Source organism: Necator americanus, chromosome III (assembly GCF_031761385.1).
Source record: "Necator americanus strain Aroian chromosome III, whole genome shotgun sequence".
Lineage (NCBI taxonomy): Eukaryota > Metazoa > Nematoda > Chromadorea > Rhabditida > Ancylostomatidae > Necator > Necator americanus.
The window spans coordinates 16,605,439-16,621,349 of record NC_087373.1 but is presented as its reverse complement, the minus strand read 5'-3'; the positions used below and the strand labels follow the sequence as shown (position 1 = coordinate 16,621,349).

Sequence of the window (15,911 nt, the reverse complement as noted above, 5' to 3'; positions counted from 1 at the left end):
GGTGAGGTAACACCTAACTTTAAACAAAATATCCGTTTAGAGTTATCTGACAGGACGGGCGCTTTGGTTGAGAGCGTAAATGGTAAATGCGAATCAACTAGAAGAGTATTTTCTCAAAATCAAAATTCCTAGAGGTGTTTAGTGCTATCACCGAAGCAGGCCACTCGTTAAGTGGTCGCTAAACTCGTAGGTGTACGGACACATTCAAAGTGTTGACAGATGAAGGTACGAATTATGTCACTAAGCCATGTGGGACTTTGAAACGCTGTCTGTGGTATATAAGGGCCTTATGGATATTTTTATTCTATCGATAATATTAAGAGCTGAAACAGGTAGAGTCAAGCTATCCGAGGTTCCCAACTTGGTTTTTGAAACCATCAGTTCCTCAGACGGCTATGCCTGCGCAGAGGCAAGGAGGGAGGAGGGAGGGGAGGTGGACGGTATTAGTCTTCTAATCTATAAAGTAATTTACAAAGGACAGTTCGACTGGACCTTTTCTTTCCGATGGGACCCTTTTAGCGTGTTGTCAACACTGCCAACAGCTGTCAAACGCAGTGCTTTCCTTGACGAACTGTTCAAGAACTCAAACTAACAGCATATCGCGCATCTCTGACTTCCTTCCTGACGTTATTTTACTCGAACTCTTTTCTACCACTGTTATTCCCAACTTCAATTGCTTTTCCGTGAAAAGATGTGTGTCTTAGACAAAGAAAGCGTTTCTGGTGCAAACTGAAATCCGTCGCACCAAGAATCCGAAGATTTTATAAAGCGACACGTACATACTAGTGGTATTTGTCAAGCAGCAAGTACTGCCTCCCCTGGATCATGCGAGTGCCGCAAGCGCGTGGATCATTGCTAATTAGAAATCACACTCCAAGTGAGCCCTTCATCGCTGGTGTTCTCGGGGCGATCAGGACGCGGACTAAGGATTTCAGTACCTCTCAACCTGAACCCAGCATTTATTTGAATAACCTCCGTAGTCTACTCTCAATTAACTCTGTTTTCAAATTCGGCTACTCTAGGAACATTATCGGAGGACGATCGAATTCAGTAACGTCTATCGATCGAAAAGACAAAGCGATGTGGTCTTTTGATGCAGTCTGGAGACGCTTATCAACGCAATCCGATAATTAATCGTGTTCTTTTCCAGCGAAATGAAGCAGATAAGAAGTAGATTAAAGAAAAGGGTCAAGTAACTCAGATCGAAACATCGTCGGGGAGCACCAGTTTCTGGTGCTGCCGCGAAGAAGAATTGGTGAGACGCCTGCGTTCCGGTAATGTACATCTTGGAATTGTTACTTTACATTGATACTTCTGTTGGTGTTAACTCGGATTGATTTGACAACCTGTGTAGAATTTGTATACAGTCTCAGCCAAAGCAGTCCCAGCCATTCTACTTTCGTTCTTGATCGCCTTCAAGGTGCTTTTACAACGGTATTTGGAACAGTGTATTTTGCTGGACCACTCAACTGTGCTCTTATTTCTGAAAGTGAATAACTAAGTCAATCGGGCTCAGCGGGGAACCGAAAAAAATCCATCAAACCTTCGCCTTTTTTCATGGATTTTGTTTAACCCTCATTCTCATTGTTTTCACATGGTGTCCACAGGTCTATTTCTCTGCATGGCAGATCGTTTGTTCGGTGAAGACGGTGGCAGATGCACGCGACCGAGTCGCCGCAATCTCTGGCTTCAATAGATTGCAGCTTTCCTTTTTTGGAACCTTACTGAACTGAAACAATACCAAGAGAAAAGAGAGCTTTATAAAGGTTCCCAGGTGCTCCGCACGAACTTTCTGAGACTTATAGGCCATTTCAGAGCGAGTTACCTGTGATGGCAACGATGTTTTGAAACGGAGGGGGGGGGCAGCATTGTAACAGTGAAACAGTTCCGTAGACTAACGAGTATTCCACTGAGACGAGTTCACCGCCGATTTACCATGAGCTTAGCAGCCAATTCGATATCGTCCAATTCAGTCAACACGCTTTGTCGGCACAAATACCGGAGCACCGTGGCAAAACCTAACCTACCTCCTGATTTCGTGTCAAGATACCTGAACTTACCAGCCATTTTATTTTATTCATTTTAGCCTTTCGTCAATCGTGACCATATAAAAAAGGAATATCTGAAGGTTTCATTCATTACATGATAAACCGACTTGCCGATAAAATCGATGTCAGTGATTGATTCGAACTGATAACTGACAAATCAACTCTGACAGATAGATTCACATAGTTGCAAACAAAACTGCCACACGCGTTCTTTTTTTCCATCAAGGTTTTTCACATTTTTAATCCTCGACGTAGGGTGAGTAAGCGCATATGAATGACCCCAGACGACTTAGTCTTCAGATAAGGAGTGGTTATCAGGCAGTTTGTGGCCGACAACCACGGGGTTAGAGTGTAACTTATCACTCGCCACCACCAAACTCTCCATCACCGCAATTGTCATTTAGCACCGGTTGTAGGAGGAGTGTTTTCAGTTGTGTTCCACTAGGTCCTCGATTGTGTAACGTTGTGTTCTTCCTTGCACTCACTAACACACTCCTGATTTGTCTCGCTAAAGCCTCCAATGTACGCTTGTGTTCACCTCTCAAAGTGGAATACTGATGTAAGGATGTACCGCAAACTTCACACCGGGCATATACGCAACACATAAAATCGCTACCTTCTTCTCCGAAACTGCGTTCTTACACCTCGCATCAAATATTTGCACAGTGCAGCTTTATAAAGGTCCCTAAGAAGTGATGGCATTTGCAAAAACTCAGCTTCAATCAGCAAGTGATAGCTGTAGTAACAACTGCTGCTATAAGTGATAAGATACCGTATAATTTGTTCCAAACCAAAATTAAGTGAAGAATGTAGACTTCACCCCAAAAGACATGGGTTAAAATTAAATCATGAACGGACACCTTTTCTTTTGCTCGGTAGACCTGACTATGTACTAAGAGGATGAATAAACAGGAAACTACGTTTGTAAAACAATAAGATATGAGATATGTGATGTAATGCAATTTTAATCTAAGTTCGATGTAATGTAGCTATTTGAAATATTCAACTCCACCGAAATAAATGAGAAAGAAAGAATGATTAATTTTTCCATAAGTCTACAAAGACTCGCTGCCTACCTGAAGTTCAGAGTCCACTAGAAAACGGTATTAGGCGCATTTTATTGTCTTATTTTTGGAGAACCAGTGAGCCTCCAGCGTCAATTTCCCTTTCTCGGATAGTCACCTTTAGCCAAGCGAAAAAGTGCCGAATGCAGAGACGAACAGAAATTTTCATCCCTCGATGTTATAAGAGACTGAGAAAGGTCGCTTAGCAGCTTAAAGCTGTCTGAAATCACAAATAAAATCCTTTTCCCATTCGTGTGATTTCAATCCCCTAGAAAAATTTCCAAAATTTTCTGGTTTATAAAAACATTGTTGAGAATATTCATATTTCTGTGAGAACTTTTTTATTTGTAAAATTGCTTATTGCGCTAAATTCTCAGTTCGCAACTGAAGCAGTTTCAACACCAACTGGCAGGTGATGCTCGGCAGTAAGTTTCATTGCGATTGCGCGATCGGTCGATGGTTCGGAAATGTTTCGGAGTCGACCAAGCTTCCCATTTCTCCATGTTCGATAATTTAGCACCAGATTTGTCTGGGTAGATAAAACCACCAAATTGGCACATCGGGTAGGCCCCGCAAGTCATTGTGCCTTCTGGATACTCGTTCGTAAATCGCAAACGCATTGGCTTATCGCAGATGCGTTGATGAACGTCAGGCACTTCATCGTCTGATCCTCTGTCATGAAATTACGCAGTTTTCACCGTTTACTTTAGAAATCACGCGGCACCCGTGGGTACACAAAGAAGTGACAGCAATGTTTTAGTTCAGAAAAACTAGCGATGATGTTTTGATAGAGGATAACCGGAGTTTAAAATGTCCAATTTAAATCCAAGTCCAATCTAGTCCAATTCCACACATGTATTGTTGTAATTCATTTACTTTCTTGATTTTAGGACCCGAAATCCCTTCATCACGCTTAGAAAAGCTTAGAAAATGCTTAGAGCAAGGATTTCACGAAACTGACATTGTTGAGAGCTTTCCGCGAACAGACAGATGGTAGGGGTAAGAGTGTACTGACGAACTGATGTCAACGTGATCACATTCATACTCTGAACTACTTTTTCTATCCAGTTAGAGACTCTTACGTCGTTAATTTCATATTCACTACTATTCGGTTATCCTCCCAGACAACTCTGGTAACGATTTGTAATTATTGTTCATACATTCATTCCCGTCTTTACAAATCGAGAACGAGTAAGTGGCGAGTACACTTGGGACGGCGATTACTAAACCATAACGGATCTCTACCCTTCCTCACTCCTTGCAAAGTGCTCACTTCCGGTGCTAGACTAAACACGGTTCTATAGGGGCAGCGCTCCTGTGCTCGGTGTTTCTTTGTTTTAGCAGCAGTCCCTTTCCTCTCGCACGTACAGCCAAGTTAGTGGAAGCCTTTTATGATACCGAAGTTAAGTTCTTCGCTGTCTTCACTAATATCGATCTCTGACCACAACTGCAAAAATTTCGTTTCCCCCAAAGCTATAAAGTTTCCGAAGGCGTCTCAACATTGTGATACTCTTTTGCGTTTACAGCCCTCGTTATTTCAAGACAATGACACTGAAGAAAAAAACGAATCTATTCTTTCTTTCGTAGACAGATGAATGAAATAAAGAGTTAGTTTTATTTTTGATGTAAAAATATATATGAATAGACTGTTTAGAAACCTTCAGCAAAATTACAGCCTCCGAAGTTCTCTTTTTTTGAAAAATGTATGGAATTTTATTTATTTGTTTGTTATTTTTTATTAATTCTATTTTATTTACTCGTTTTTCACCAAAAACTCCTTCCTTTGATACTCTGAGGCAATAATTCTAACCGAAAAAAGTCTCGTAATGTAAAAAAAGTGTCGTATGTACGTGGTGGTGAGATGGTCTGATGATAAGTGGTTGTTGGAAAGGCAAAGGTGCAAAAATCTGCACAACTTGGAATCTGTCGATAATTGCTTCTGCAGTGTTACTGTCAGCTTGGTTATTTTTTTTCAATCGCTAGAATCTTCTCTAAAATTTCTTCTGTCCTTGCTTTCATTTTGTTGGTTTGGAGTGTCTATTAAAAAGGTTCTGTATGAGTTCTTCTCCTCCACTAATGTTGAAGAAAAGTCAATTTTCGTCTTGTCAACCTTTCAGTCGAACGTTTTGCCATTCTTTCTTGTTCGTGCCTATTCTTTCCCATAAAAATAGATAGTTCTGCTAATAAAATGGATTCAACTCATCTCCTGGGCATACATAAAGTATCAGCACAGGTCCTGGTAAGCATAATGTTTCGGAACGCTACGATTGAACGATGAAGGAAAAAAATACAATTCTCATTTGTCATCACTTAATACCGTTTATACTTCAATGACGACGACTTTCTTCCGAATCTGAGATTCACGATATCTGATCGCGGTACCATGTTCCAACAGTCAAGTTTTTTCATGCCGCAGATCAATTGTGCCAAGTGATCCCACCTCCGAAGAGGAACCATCATTGGTTCAGTTCATTCTCTATCATATCTCAAAATGAGTATTTTTCTTATTCATTATTGCCGCTCTCAACGAACCAGTTAGTCAAATAGTGTAATTTTGAAAAGCAAATATTGAAAATAGTTCTGTTTCTAGTGATGTGGGCATTTTTTCCTGGTGCTATTGCTTTACTGTGTTCAGCATTTTTCTTGTTCCTTCGCAACAGATCCAGAAAAGCGATCAAACTACCACCGAATGTCTCTAGAGACAAGCAATCTCTTCCTGTCAAGGTACCGTTAACTTTTTCTTATATTCGTCTTTCAATTTCGTATTTTTTCTCCTCTTAAGTTAAGTTTAATCTGAAACCTCCTACAATTTAGAAACCAATCATATAAGGTAGATCTGAACCACGGCACTGAGAAGAGTGTTTCTGTTTAATGCGCGTGTGTTATGTCTGTGTGTGTGTCACGTGAATCGAAGAAGAGAGGGAGGGAGGTTCCACGGCGTCGAAATGGCGAGCCGGCGCCAGATAGCTTTAAAACTGGGTGGATTGGGTCCCAATTCACCCAGTTTTAAAGCTTGGAGCGAGAGTCGGCTTGGAGTGCCGGCATTGAAAAACGGTAAAATGGGGCGAGATGGGTCCCATGGCATGGAGTTGGTGTGCTGGCGTCAAGAAGCGGTAAAATGAGGTAAGACGGGTCCAACGGAATTGGTATGCCGTGGTCGAGTAGTTTGGCGCAAAAGTTGGATGAGGCGTTGCAACCGTTTCATAATAAAACTATGAAATCCTTCGTCTAATTTCATACAAAAAGGAAAGTCAGAAAAACACAGTTCTTACTTTACAGAAAAAGCCACTATTATTAATTTTCATTGATCACTAAAGGCGACCGAAGCGAACATCACGAAACGTCTGAAGTCTGGCTTTAGCGGGACGTTCAGACTGAAATCATTAGTAAACGACAAATACATTTTATTATGGATTATCAAAGAAAAAAAGATTATTTTCTCAAAAGAAATAAATCACAGTTTTAGGGTGAATCTGGAGTATACAAATCTGGCCTGCTCACTGATGAAGACGAAAATGTAATTATGGATCTCTACCCGGGTATCGACACGCTTTGGGATGCTTTCAATCGAGGAATGAAGGTGAAACCATCCTACTTCCATCACAAATTAGTACTAAATATGTTTCCATTTGTAATACAAAGTGAGCGCTTCACAGTGGGCTCACACGGAAAGTCAGAAAAACGATGTCACTTCGCTGATGCTTCTTTAGAATGTCCTGAAATAAATCATTCGTTTCTTTGCTCTTCAGCCTTTCTTAACTGTTAAAGAATGATTTTATTTGGGGTCACTACTTCTATATCAAAATTAAATGAATTTTGATCCGACTGAGGAACGCGGATAACACGAGTTCGTCCTCTAAAAGACGTTTAAGAGAGCAATCCAATGCAGATTGTCCGAAAGAAGAAATGAAAACTCCTAATTGAGTTGAAAAGTCGACCGCTGACATTTTGGAAAGAAAGGAGTTCGATATTGTTATTGAACTTCCTTCAGTTTTCAAAAATATGCAAAAGAATATGTCATTTTCATCGGGTTCCTGTAGGAACTCGTGTAGAAAACAATCGACTGGCTTTCTTAAAATTAAATTGATGTGATGGATTCAGCAAAAGAGATGTTTTTTTCTACTGAAGAATCAGACCTATGGTGCAGAACTCATAAAAGGCGCAACCTGCTCTCAAACTTCATCACGATAGAATAAGAATAGAAAGCGTTCGTTTGAACACAGTGAATTTCCCCTACAGTTGCTACTGCTACTGCAGAAACGCGAAGTTACTCCGAAGTAATGGAAAATTCTGAAGAAGTGATTAGGTAAAAATTCCAATGATCCATCAAATTTTGTGGGCATCCACAGATTTCTGTTTGGTGTTGAAAAGAAGCACATCAATTATTGTATGACATATTATAATTTTCACCCAGTCTTAGAAAGTCTTGTATTTATGAGCTCACAGGAAAGTAATGATGGGCTCTGCGTCGGAACGCGCGCATCTGATGGAAAATATCGTTTCTGGAAGTACTCGGAGATTCTGCACGATTCCCAAAATGTCGCGTCTGCATTGATCGGAGATTTTGAATTGAAGCCAGGTTAGTTAGTGGTAACCCCTTTCGAGTACGTTGCTACCGTGCTCGAAAGTTCCCCTTCAATCACATATCTATACCTTCAATGCAGGTGATCGAATCGGCATTTATTCACAAAATCGACCTGAATGGCTTATTTGCGCTTTGGCCTGCATACAGCAGTCCATAGTGGTGGTTCCCCTATACGACACGTTAGGCGCAGACGCTGCCGCGTTCATCGTCTCAGCGGCTGATATCAGGTGGGTTTCCGAAGTCGCCCGAATCTCGAAACTTAAGAGTTAATTGCTCGAAGTGTCACCATCATGGAGAGTTCAAATGCGTCTGGACGGCATTTCTGTTCAACAAAACATCTTAACAGAGTTTAGTCATTTTTTGCTCAAAAATCCCTTTCAAATGAGGTTTCGGAGCGGTAAAAACGAACAGGTAGAATTTCTACCGCCGGCATTCCTCAGTTCTCTCAGTTCCAATGACAACATTAAACTATTTATTTCTATTAGGTTCTCTACTTCTTTCTTCTACACACGCCCTTTACAATTCCATAATTTTTTCCTTACGCTACACTAATCTTCTAATCTTTCGCTTTCAATTCCTTCTTTCCTTCCTTGGTTACCAAAGTTACAATTTTTTGTTCCAAAACCAAAGAAAAAATGTTTTCCCAAACTGAAAATTCTATTCCTTTTTGCATGTCTTGGCGAGTTTTATGGCTCAACTTCATATTTAGCACATTCGCATAAAGAGTCTCTCTGCCCTTCCCTTGCGCCTAACTAGCGCTGTCCTATATTCATTCACAAAATAAGTTCAGGTATTCCTAGTGTACTTATATTTACTTCACAAAAATGGAATGTCATGCTATCAACACTTTGATTTCTCATTTTTTCTTGAATTTCGATATTTCGTTTTTTCGTCGTAATACTTTCCACATCAGTTTTCGTCCATAACATCGAGCGAACAGTTTATGTTACCGCGGAACTTGCAGCTTAATAACTTTAGTAACCGTCTTGCCTAAGAAAAAGGAAGTTAGCACAAGAAAATAATAGTTACTATCACCCTGCTGTTGAGATCTACACGACTTTCAAAAAGGTGGAACGACTATTTGACTGGAAAATTTTAGAAACATTCTAGCATTTGGGGCTATCTTTGCATTTTGTTCACATCTAATCTAATCATCAAGGCCAAATGCAGATTCGCAAGCCAGGGACAATAATTTATTTGCCAGGAAAGCATCCATTCACAATTCATTCACATTCACAGTATTAAAAAGAAGTAGACAATACCATAAATATAAATCGTTTCAGTGTCGTAATCGTCGATAAAATGACAAAGGCACGGAGCTTAGCGTCAAAGAAGAACGCTATGGTTGCACTAAAAACCATAGTGATGGTGGAAAAACACGACGTCAGTGAAGTCGAAGAGGTGCGCCTACCACTTGTTTAAGATTTCCTCTCCAGCCAAAAAAGGCCCCCTCCTTCCAGAAAAAAAGATAGATGAGATGCTTTGTATACGATCAGAAAACCAATTGACAGGTTGAGACAGCAGAAGAAAAAGGAAACGACCAAGCAGGCAAACAGAAAAAAAGCACAATTACTCATACTCTTTCGAATAAGGTCTGAATCTGTTGAAACTGATGTAGTGAGGATGACTACTGTCAGATGCGACCACCGCCAGTAGAAGCTCCTTTTTCACCTGAATGGGTGATTAGGTTTTAGCACGTTTCTACAACAAAATCATCAAAGTGAATGTATGAATGGAGTACAAGATGTGCTACCTGTGTTGCGACTCGAACCAAAGAAATAATGTTGATCATTGATGCTTCCTCGTCGTCCATCACAAAATCGAGCAAGTATTTCGCATGTACTTCTCCAGGGATACCTGCGAGGGGTGCGTATCGTTAGGTACCCGCAGCCGATTATCTGCAGCCGGATAAGTGTCTGCAGAAGGGGTAGGCCAGAGCAGGTATATCTTGGGCTACCTGTGATCACTAAGCCACGCCCATCCATCACCCTGAGGTCATGAGCAATGCTTGTATTGCAATTACGTGATAGAGTTGCCTTCTACGAAGGTTCAAAGAACAAAAAGGCAACAACGTAGCAACGTAGAAAGTGGAAGAAAACGTAGAAAATGAAAATGCTAAAAATGAAACAAAAACGTAGAAAATTTGTAAAGCTTTTTTTTTTGAAAATTTGTTTTTGTAAAGCAAATGCAAACATAGCTAGCTGAAAATTGAAAACGTTCCAAAATAAAAGTGAAAAGGTGTAGAACCTAGAACCTGGTTTTTGAAGGATGTAGAAGTGTGACTGAAAAAAGTGTATAGAAGATATGGATGTAGATTTGTATTTATACAGACTATTAAATCCTTGTAAGATACTGCATTAGTTTGTGAAATTTCGACTTTTTTTTTGCTTTACGCAAATAAAACGTAAAATTATTTCCTGTTTCTGGTATCTCGTGTGCAGTCCTTCGATATATCTTTATACGTAAACGATCGATACTCCATACGGAGCAGAAATAGCGTGCACCTGCGAGGCATGTTTCGCACCTCATTAGACGATGAGAGTCGATGAATGAAGGATGTGATGGGCAGAGCATGAGGCAAACGCAGCGCAGTGCTCTGCTGACGCTGCGCAGCGCAATTAACGATCGTCGTTACCAGTCGTTTTCCCTAATGATCGGCTGTCGCGGCGGCTGCGGGTACCTAACGAGCGCCCCCCACCTGCGAGGTGTAAGCTATTACTAACAAATGCGAAAGTGACAGAAAAGGCCGATCCTCATAATACCTTCATAGACTAGATATGCACAACCATACTGCTCTCCGCTAGTTAGGTAATATCCTTTACGCCACAAGTCGTGGAACACAATATTTCTAGCACGGTGATCACGGGTGCATGGCATTGGTACCTCGAATTCGTTTAGCCAGCAGTGTTGCTCCTCGTTTGGATCAACTGCTCATGTACATATCCTGCATAGTATTTATCATCTAAAAAAGGAGAAAACTTACTTTTCTTGAATGCAATGAACCTTGAATCATTTTTGGACATCATATCATCGTTCCTCTCTGAAGAGCACTCTTCATCGTTATTAACGCCCGAATTGAATTCCTTCTAAAAAAAATTAAATTAAGTGAGCAAAACATTCCAACGTGCTAAAATATACCAGCTTTGCTTGTTCGAAAACAAATTTCCAAAGAATAACCAAACTGAGATGCTAAGGCAATGTGAAACGTAAACAACGCATGAGTCGCAGTAGCGCATGAATCATTGGGTGGATTTTCTGCAAATTCGGAGCTACGCATAGAGTTAATTAATTGTTTACATGTTTTGGTTATTGCTTGCGCTTACAGTTACAAAGTGCTCTATTGGAATCTCTTCTTTTTGCATATTACTTTTTCCCCTTTCTTGAATACTAAAAGAACTAAATGAAGTAATCAATAAGTAATACTAATTGAATACTAATGGTAAATGATCACCCATGAACGACATAGACATTGAGAAACAAAATGTTTAGAACTTTCTCTGTGATGACCGAACATCTGATAGACCGTTATTAAAATACATATTGATTTTAATACATTACACAGTAGAGAGAACTAAGATTTATGAGACGTCAACACGTTAGTCAAAGTGTAATCCTTATAAAAGGCTGCTCCAAGAGAGGAGGTTAGCTAACAACAATTTGAGAACTAATAAGGGTGCATTTTACTGACCTCAAGAACCGCGTTCTGCTGCAACCTCAGGGCATTCTTCACTGACACTCGTACACGAGCAGCTCCTAAGAAAAAATCCACACGACATGAATGACTGGAGAGGGATAATTTTGCCTATTCACCATAGAGAACAAGAACTGCCACTTGCTCCGGAGACAGAAAATAAGGCAATTGATCTTGTGCACTCGAACCTGTTTGTGCAATTATTCTCCAGTCGTTTCGAAGACGCAGTATATCTACAAATTAGCTGATGGAACCTGATGAGTTTCAATCTGGTAGTAGCCAATCTAAATACTTGTGCCTAAAAACACCTCACCACTCCCCTTTTATCTTTTAAAGTAGTAGTAATAACAACCAGAAAAATCTAAACTGCTATGGCGTACAAACCAAGACACCAGAGAGTTTAAAAGGTCACGAGAAATCAGTTTAGCCACCGAGACAACTCTTTACACCTCTGGTATTGACGAAGCAATGAATCGTAAAGTGGGCTAGTGATAAAGTCACCCGATAAAGCAACTCTTAACACCCCTGAAGCAATGAAATCATCATGAGATTTCGTTTCGTTATTCTTAAAGGTGTAAGGAGCTATCCCTTTAGATAAACTGACACTTCTGGTGTCTCTGATACCTGATACAATTGATACAAAGAATAGTAGGAGATTGTTTTGTTATATCGCCTTGATAGTTGCGTCCCAAAATCTGCCTAATGATGCTAAGAACCCAATGCCAAACATTCTTGAGAACCTTCTCTTCGATATGAAGTAAGAAAGCATTACGAAACGAGGGAAACACATATAAATAAATAAATAAATATACTATTTTTTTGACAGGACGTGAAATCTTCGAGGACAACTATCGGATTTCAAGTCCTTAAAAAAATTGACAGACCTTGCTCGTCAAAGATGAAGAAGCTATTGTTCACGTAGTCAACAGTGATATATTGATTGAGAAGGATAAAACATTCTGGATCAATTCCATATGTAGACGAAATGGTTACAGGTGATTGCAACGAGCGTTATTACGCTGTTCCAAGAAGAAAATACTGAAATTAGGACTAAAATTGGCAAAATTCATTCTCAAACACAGATTCTGCACAAGACGTGAAAAAGGAGCAACGATAGAAGGTTACATAACAAAATAATCAAAAGTCAAAAGAGTAAAAAGAGCTCCTGCTCATTTGACCAGGATTTCGAGAGTCCAAAGCCAGTAGGACTCAAAAATGTAGGTGTTCGCAAAATCGCAATCACGTTCTTGTTACTAAAAAAAAATAATTTCTTTTCAGATGAGATCATCTGGGATCAGACTCTTGTCTCTGAGCGACGTCATCGATTTAGGATCAAAAAATCCTCAACCACAACACCTTCCCAAAAGAGATGATATGTACATCATCTGGTACCCATACATACTTCACTTTTTATTTAAGTTTTACCTTATAAACATTTAATCGCGTTTCAGTTATACCTCTGGAACTACTGGTACACCTAAGGGCGTTATGATCACTCATGGAAATGTATTGGCGAACATGAATGGTTGGGCATACATGATAAACAAATTCGAACCAGATATCTTAAGCACAAAATCGGTAGCAACAACAGATTCTACGAGAACGCCCATAGTCACAGTAGTCTTGTCGGATTTAGGTGGTTATTTCTTATCTACCTTTGTCGCACATGATGGAGCAGGTAACTCACTGGACGATCCTTATGTATGGAGCACGCATTGGCTACTTCAGTGGCAGTATTCCGGTAAAATTAGCGTATTGTCACGTTTTCTTTTCAAAAACTGTGTAGAGGCTAAGGACGTAAAGGTTTGCTCCAGCATCTCCTTGAAGACATCGCAGCCCTTCGACCAACAGCGTTTCCAGTAGTACCCCGCCTATTAAATAGACTCTATGGTGCTATCCAGGTAGGACTCATTTAATGACCTTAGGAGGTTGCTGCAAGCGTATCGGTACAGGAGTATAAGTGTCTCATTTCAGAGCCGTGTTCAAAATGGCAGTTTCATCACAAAAATGATCTATAAAATTGCATACGCGAAGAAACTCGCCATGTTGAAAAAAGGAATCACAACGAAGGAGAGCGTCTGGGATAGAATGGTTTTCAACAGAATTCAGGTAAGTCCTAATAACTAATAAAGCATCTCAATAAAAAAAAATCAATCACCAATGTGGAGCGGTTGAAATTTGCCAGTCAAATGTGCAGGTGCCATTTGCCAGTCAACTGTGTAGGGAGCGCAGGGCAGCTACCTAGTAAATAATTTGCTATTACACTGTCAAGCTGTTATACACAACTCCCATTATTTCATGGAAATTAGCTACCGTTGCAGGAACAGCTGGGTGGTCAAGTCCAACTAATGGCCACAGGATCAGCTCCGATCTCTGCTGAGGTATTACAGACCTGCAGAATTGCACTTGGAGCAACGATATTGGAAGGTGAGGTCTTATCCATGATCCTTCGACATATTTAGATCCTTAGGTTGGAGTGAGGGAAATCATCGTTAGGAGATCTACCTCGTTAAAGCAGCTGCTGTAATCAATTGAAGACAGCGCATCACGAATAGTTACAGTGGCTGCTTTAGAGCCTAACTTTTTGGATAGTTTTCTGAAGCAAGATATGCACTTTTCATCTTAGTTGCCATAGAAAAAGTGTGGGATCCATTTGTTCGCTACATGTCAAACGCTACCAGATTCCCTGGGAACTTCTACAACTGGAAAATTTTGGATAATCTGGGCTGTCGGGAATTCCTCTCCTGTACTATAGCTTCCAAAATCTTCCGAGAACCTAGAAACTGAATGCTACAAAACTTTCAGCCTACGGCCAGACAGAGTGTACTGCCATGGCTACAGTTACCTGGCCTGGGGATTGGACCGGTGGGCATTGCGGAGGCGTTGCGCCATGCTGCAAAGTGAAACTGGCTGATGTACCGGAACTGAACTATTACGCAAGCGACGGAAAAGGAGAAGTAGGTTGTTAAGTCCTCAGAGATATGTTCTTCCAAGAGAAGTTGATCTACAGTTGATCAAATGTGTCTGTAGGTTGGAGGTAGCAGTCAGATTATACATAGTCGTCAAGTTCCCGCCAAAAGTAGATCTCGAAATTAAAAATTCATACTTTGGTTATTTGTGCTTACAACATGGTAATATTAAACAAGAAATGTTCAGATTATGATTAGCGGTCCAAGTGTTACCAAAGGCTACTATAAAGATGCTGAGAAGACAGCAGAGCTCTTCGATGAACAAGGTTTTCTTCATACTGGGGATGTTGGAGAGTTTCTGCCAGACGGGACGATCAAAATAATTGATCGAAAAAAGCACATATTCAAGTTGGCGCAGGTGAAGAACTGCCACATCTTTTGCAATAACGTAACTACAGAAGGAAATGTATTACTTAGCGGCAGTACTTTAGGGTGAATACGTAGCACCAGAGAAAATCGAGAACGTCTACATTAGTAGTCCTGTCGTACAGCAAGTTTTTGTTGACGGTAACAGCTTAGAACGGTGCGTTTGAACGGTGTGATCTCTAGAAGCTATAGACGGAACAGTACAAATTGCAGATGGCTTATCGCCGTTGTAGTTCCGGAACCGAAAGTGATGGAAGACTGGAACAAAGAGCATGGGGTTCCAGCGCGATCATTAAAAGAAATATATATGGATAAAAAGGTACGTGCTAAAAAATAGACAGTGAAACACTGAAAGAATTAATTAAGTCCCACAGATAACTCCAGCCAGTACTAAGCATCCGCAATAGTGCACACTATAGAAAGGGCGGAGTCTGAAATATATTCTTTTAGGCACAGGAATATGTACTCTCACAACTACATCTAATCGGCAAAGAAAATAAGCTTAATTCTATTGAGCAGGTTGGTGCAAAACACAGAAAACTCCAAAGCAAATCATTTAAAAGAAAAAAAAACGATGTTTTGGTATCATGAAACAGGAAAAAAACACTGGGTGGATTGCACAGATAGCTCATATCGTAACTGATCAAGATATCGTTGCAGGTTAAACGAGTGTACCTCGAAGCGGAGCCGTTTAGTATAGAGAATAATCTGCTAACACCGACGCTGAAAGCAAAGCGACCTCAACTGCGACAAAAATACAAGGAGATTATGAATAGGATATACGATGAAAACAGAGAATTGTAGTGGAAAACTTTGTTTTTGTTGAAAAAATAAATAACGGATGCCTTACATCATTGATATCATGATAATGCTCAATATTAAGATTGTGACTATTGCACTTTCAGTATGTTTAGCATTCAATAAAAATTGTCAAACAGTAAGATATCTTAGGAATTCTACGGCCAGATCATAGGAGAAAATGCAGATGAAAAAGATTGAGACACTTTTGCATCAATTAGGATGCTGCGATAAGTGGCGCACGCAGAAGGTTCTGACTATACTTTTCACCATCCCATGTACCAAATCACGTGCCAAAGCTCATTATTAAATAATAAATATTTACTTAAAACCGCAAAAAAAACCTGCTCAATGTGTCCTGCCTTGTAGAATTGGCCACCTGAAACAAGT

At 40.1% G+C, this 15,911-nt stretch overlaps 2 protein-coding genes across 6 annotated transcripts; one reads left to right on the top strand and one right to left on the bottom strand.

Annotated features, from left to right (window-relative positions):
* Positions 1-5,704: 5,704 nt before the first annotated feature.
* RB195_009802 (uncharacterized protein) lies at positions 5,705-15,527 on the top strand (the record flags this gene model as incomplete). Of its 3 annotated transcripts, XM_064190514.1 has the most annotated exons (17): positions 5,705-5,836; positions 6,579-6,692; positions 7,559-7,691; positions 7,777-7,924; positions 8,981-9,098; positions 12,667-12,776; positions 12,840-12,966; positions 13,025-13,129; positions 13,203-13,289; positions 13,363-13,497; positions 13,710-13,815; positions 14,194-14,345; positions 14,545-14,715; positions 14,789-14,880; positions 14,937-15,042; positions 15,174-15,242; positions 15,384-15,527. In XM_064190514.1, the coding sequence occupies 17 exons, from the start codon at positions 5,705-5,707 to the stop codon at positions 15,525-15,527; spliced, it is 2,049 nt and encodes a 682-aa protein (XP_064048096.1). The 3 variants fall into 3 exon arrangements, with proteins under 3 accessions (XP_064048096.1, XP_064048099.1, XP_013299925.2); XM_013444471.2 differs by lacking the exons at positions 5,705-5,836; positions 6,579-6,692; positions 7,559-7,691; positions 7,777-7,924; positions 8,981-9,098; XM_064190513.1 differs by lacking the exons at positions 12,667-12,776; positions 12,840-12,966; positions 13,025-13,129; ... (7 more) ...; positions 15,174-15,242; positions 15,384-15,527 and having other exon boundaries at positions 8,981-9,119.
* RB195_009803 (uncharacterized protein) lies at positions 9,267-12,458 on the bottom strand (the record flags this gene model as incomplete). 3 transcript variants are annotated; one of them, XM_064190515.1, is made up of 8 exons in its annotated part: positions 9,267-9,368; positions 9,451-9,554; positions 10,460-10,624; positions 10,681-10,783; positions 11,386-11,450; positions 11,508-11,621; positions 12,273-12,347; positions 12,428-12,458. In XM_064190515.1, 8 exons carry the CDS (start codon positions 12,456-12,458, stop codon positions 9,267-9,269), a joined length of 759 nt encoding a protein of 252 aa, XP_064048097.1. The 3 variants fall into 3 exon arrangements, with proteins under 3 accessions (XP_064048097.1, XP_064048098.1, XP_013299926.2); XM_064190516.1 differs by lacking the exon at positions 10,460-10,624; XM_013444472.2 differs by lacking the exons at positions 11,386-11,450; positions 11,508-11,621; positions 12,273-12,347; positions 12,428-12,458 and adding an exon at positions 11,021-11,059.
* Positions 15,528-15,911: the final 384 nt, after the last annotated feature.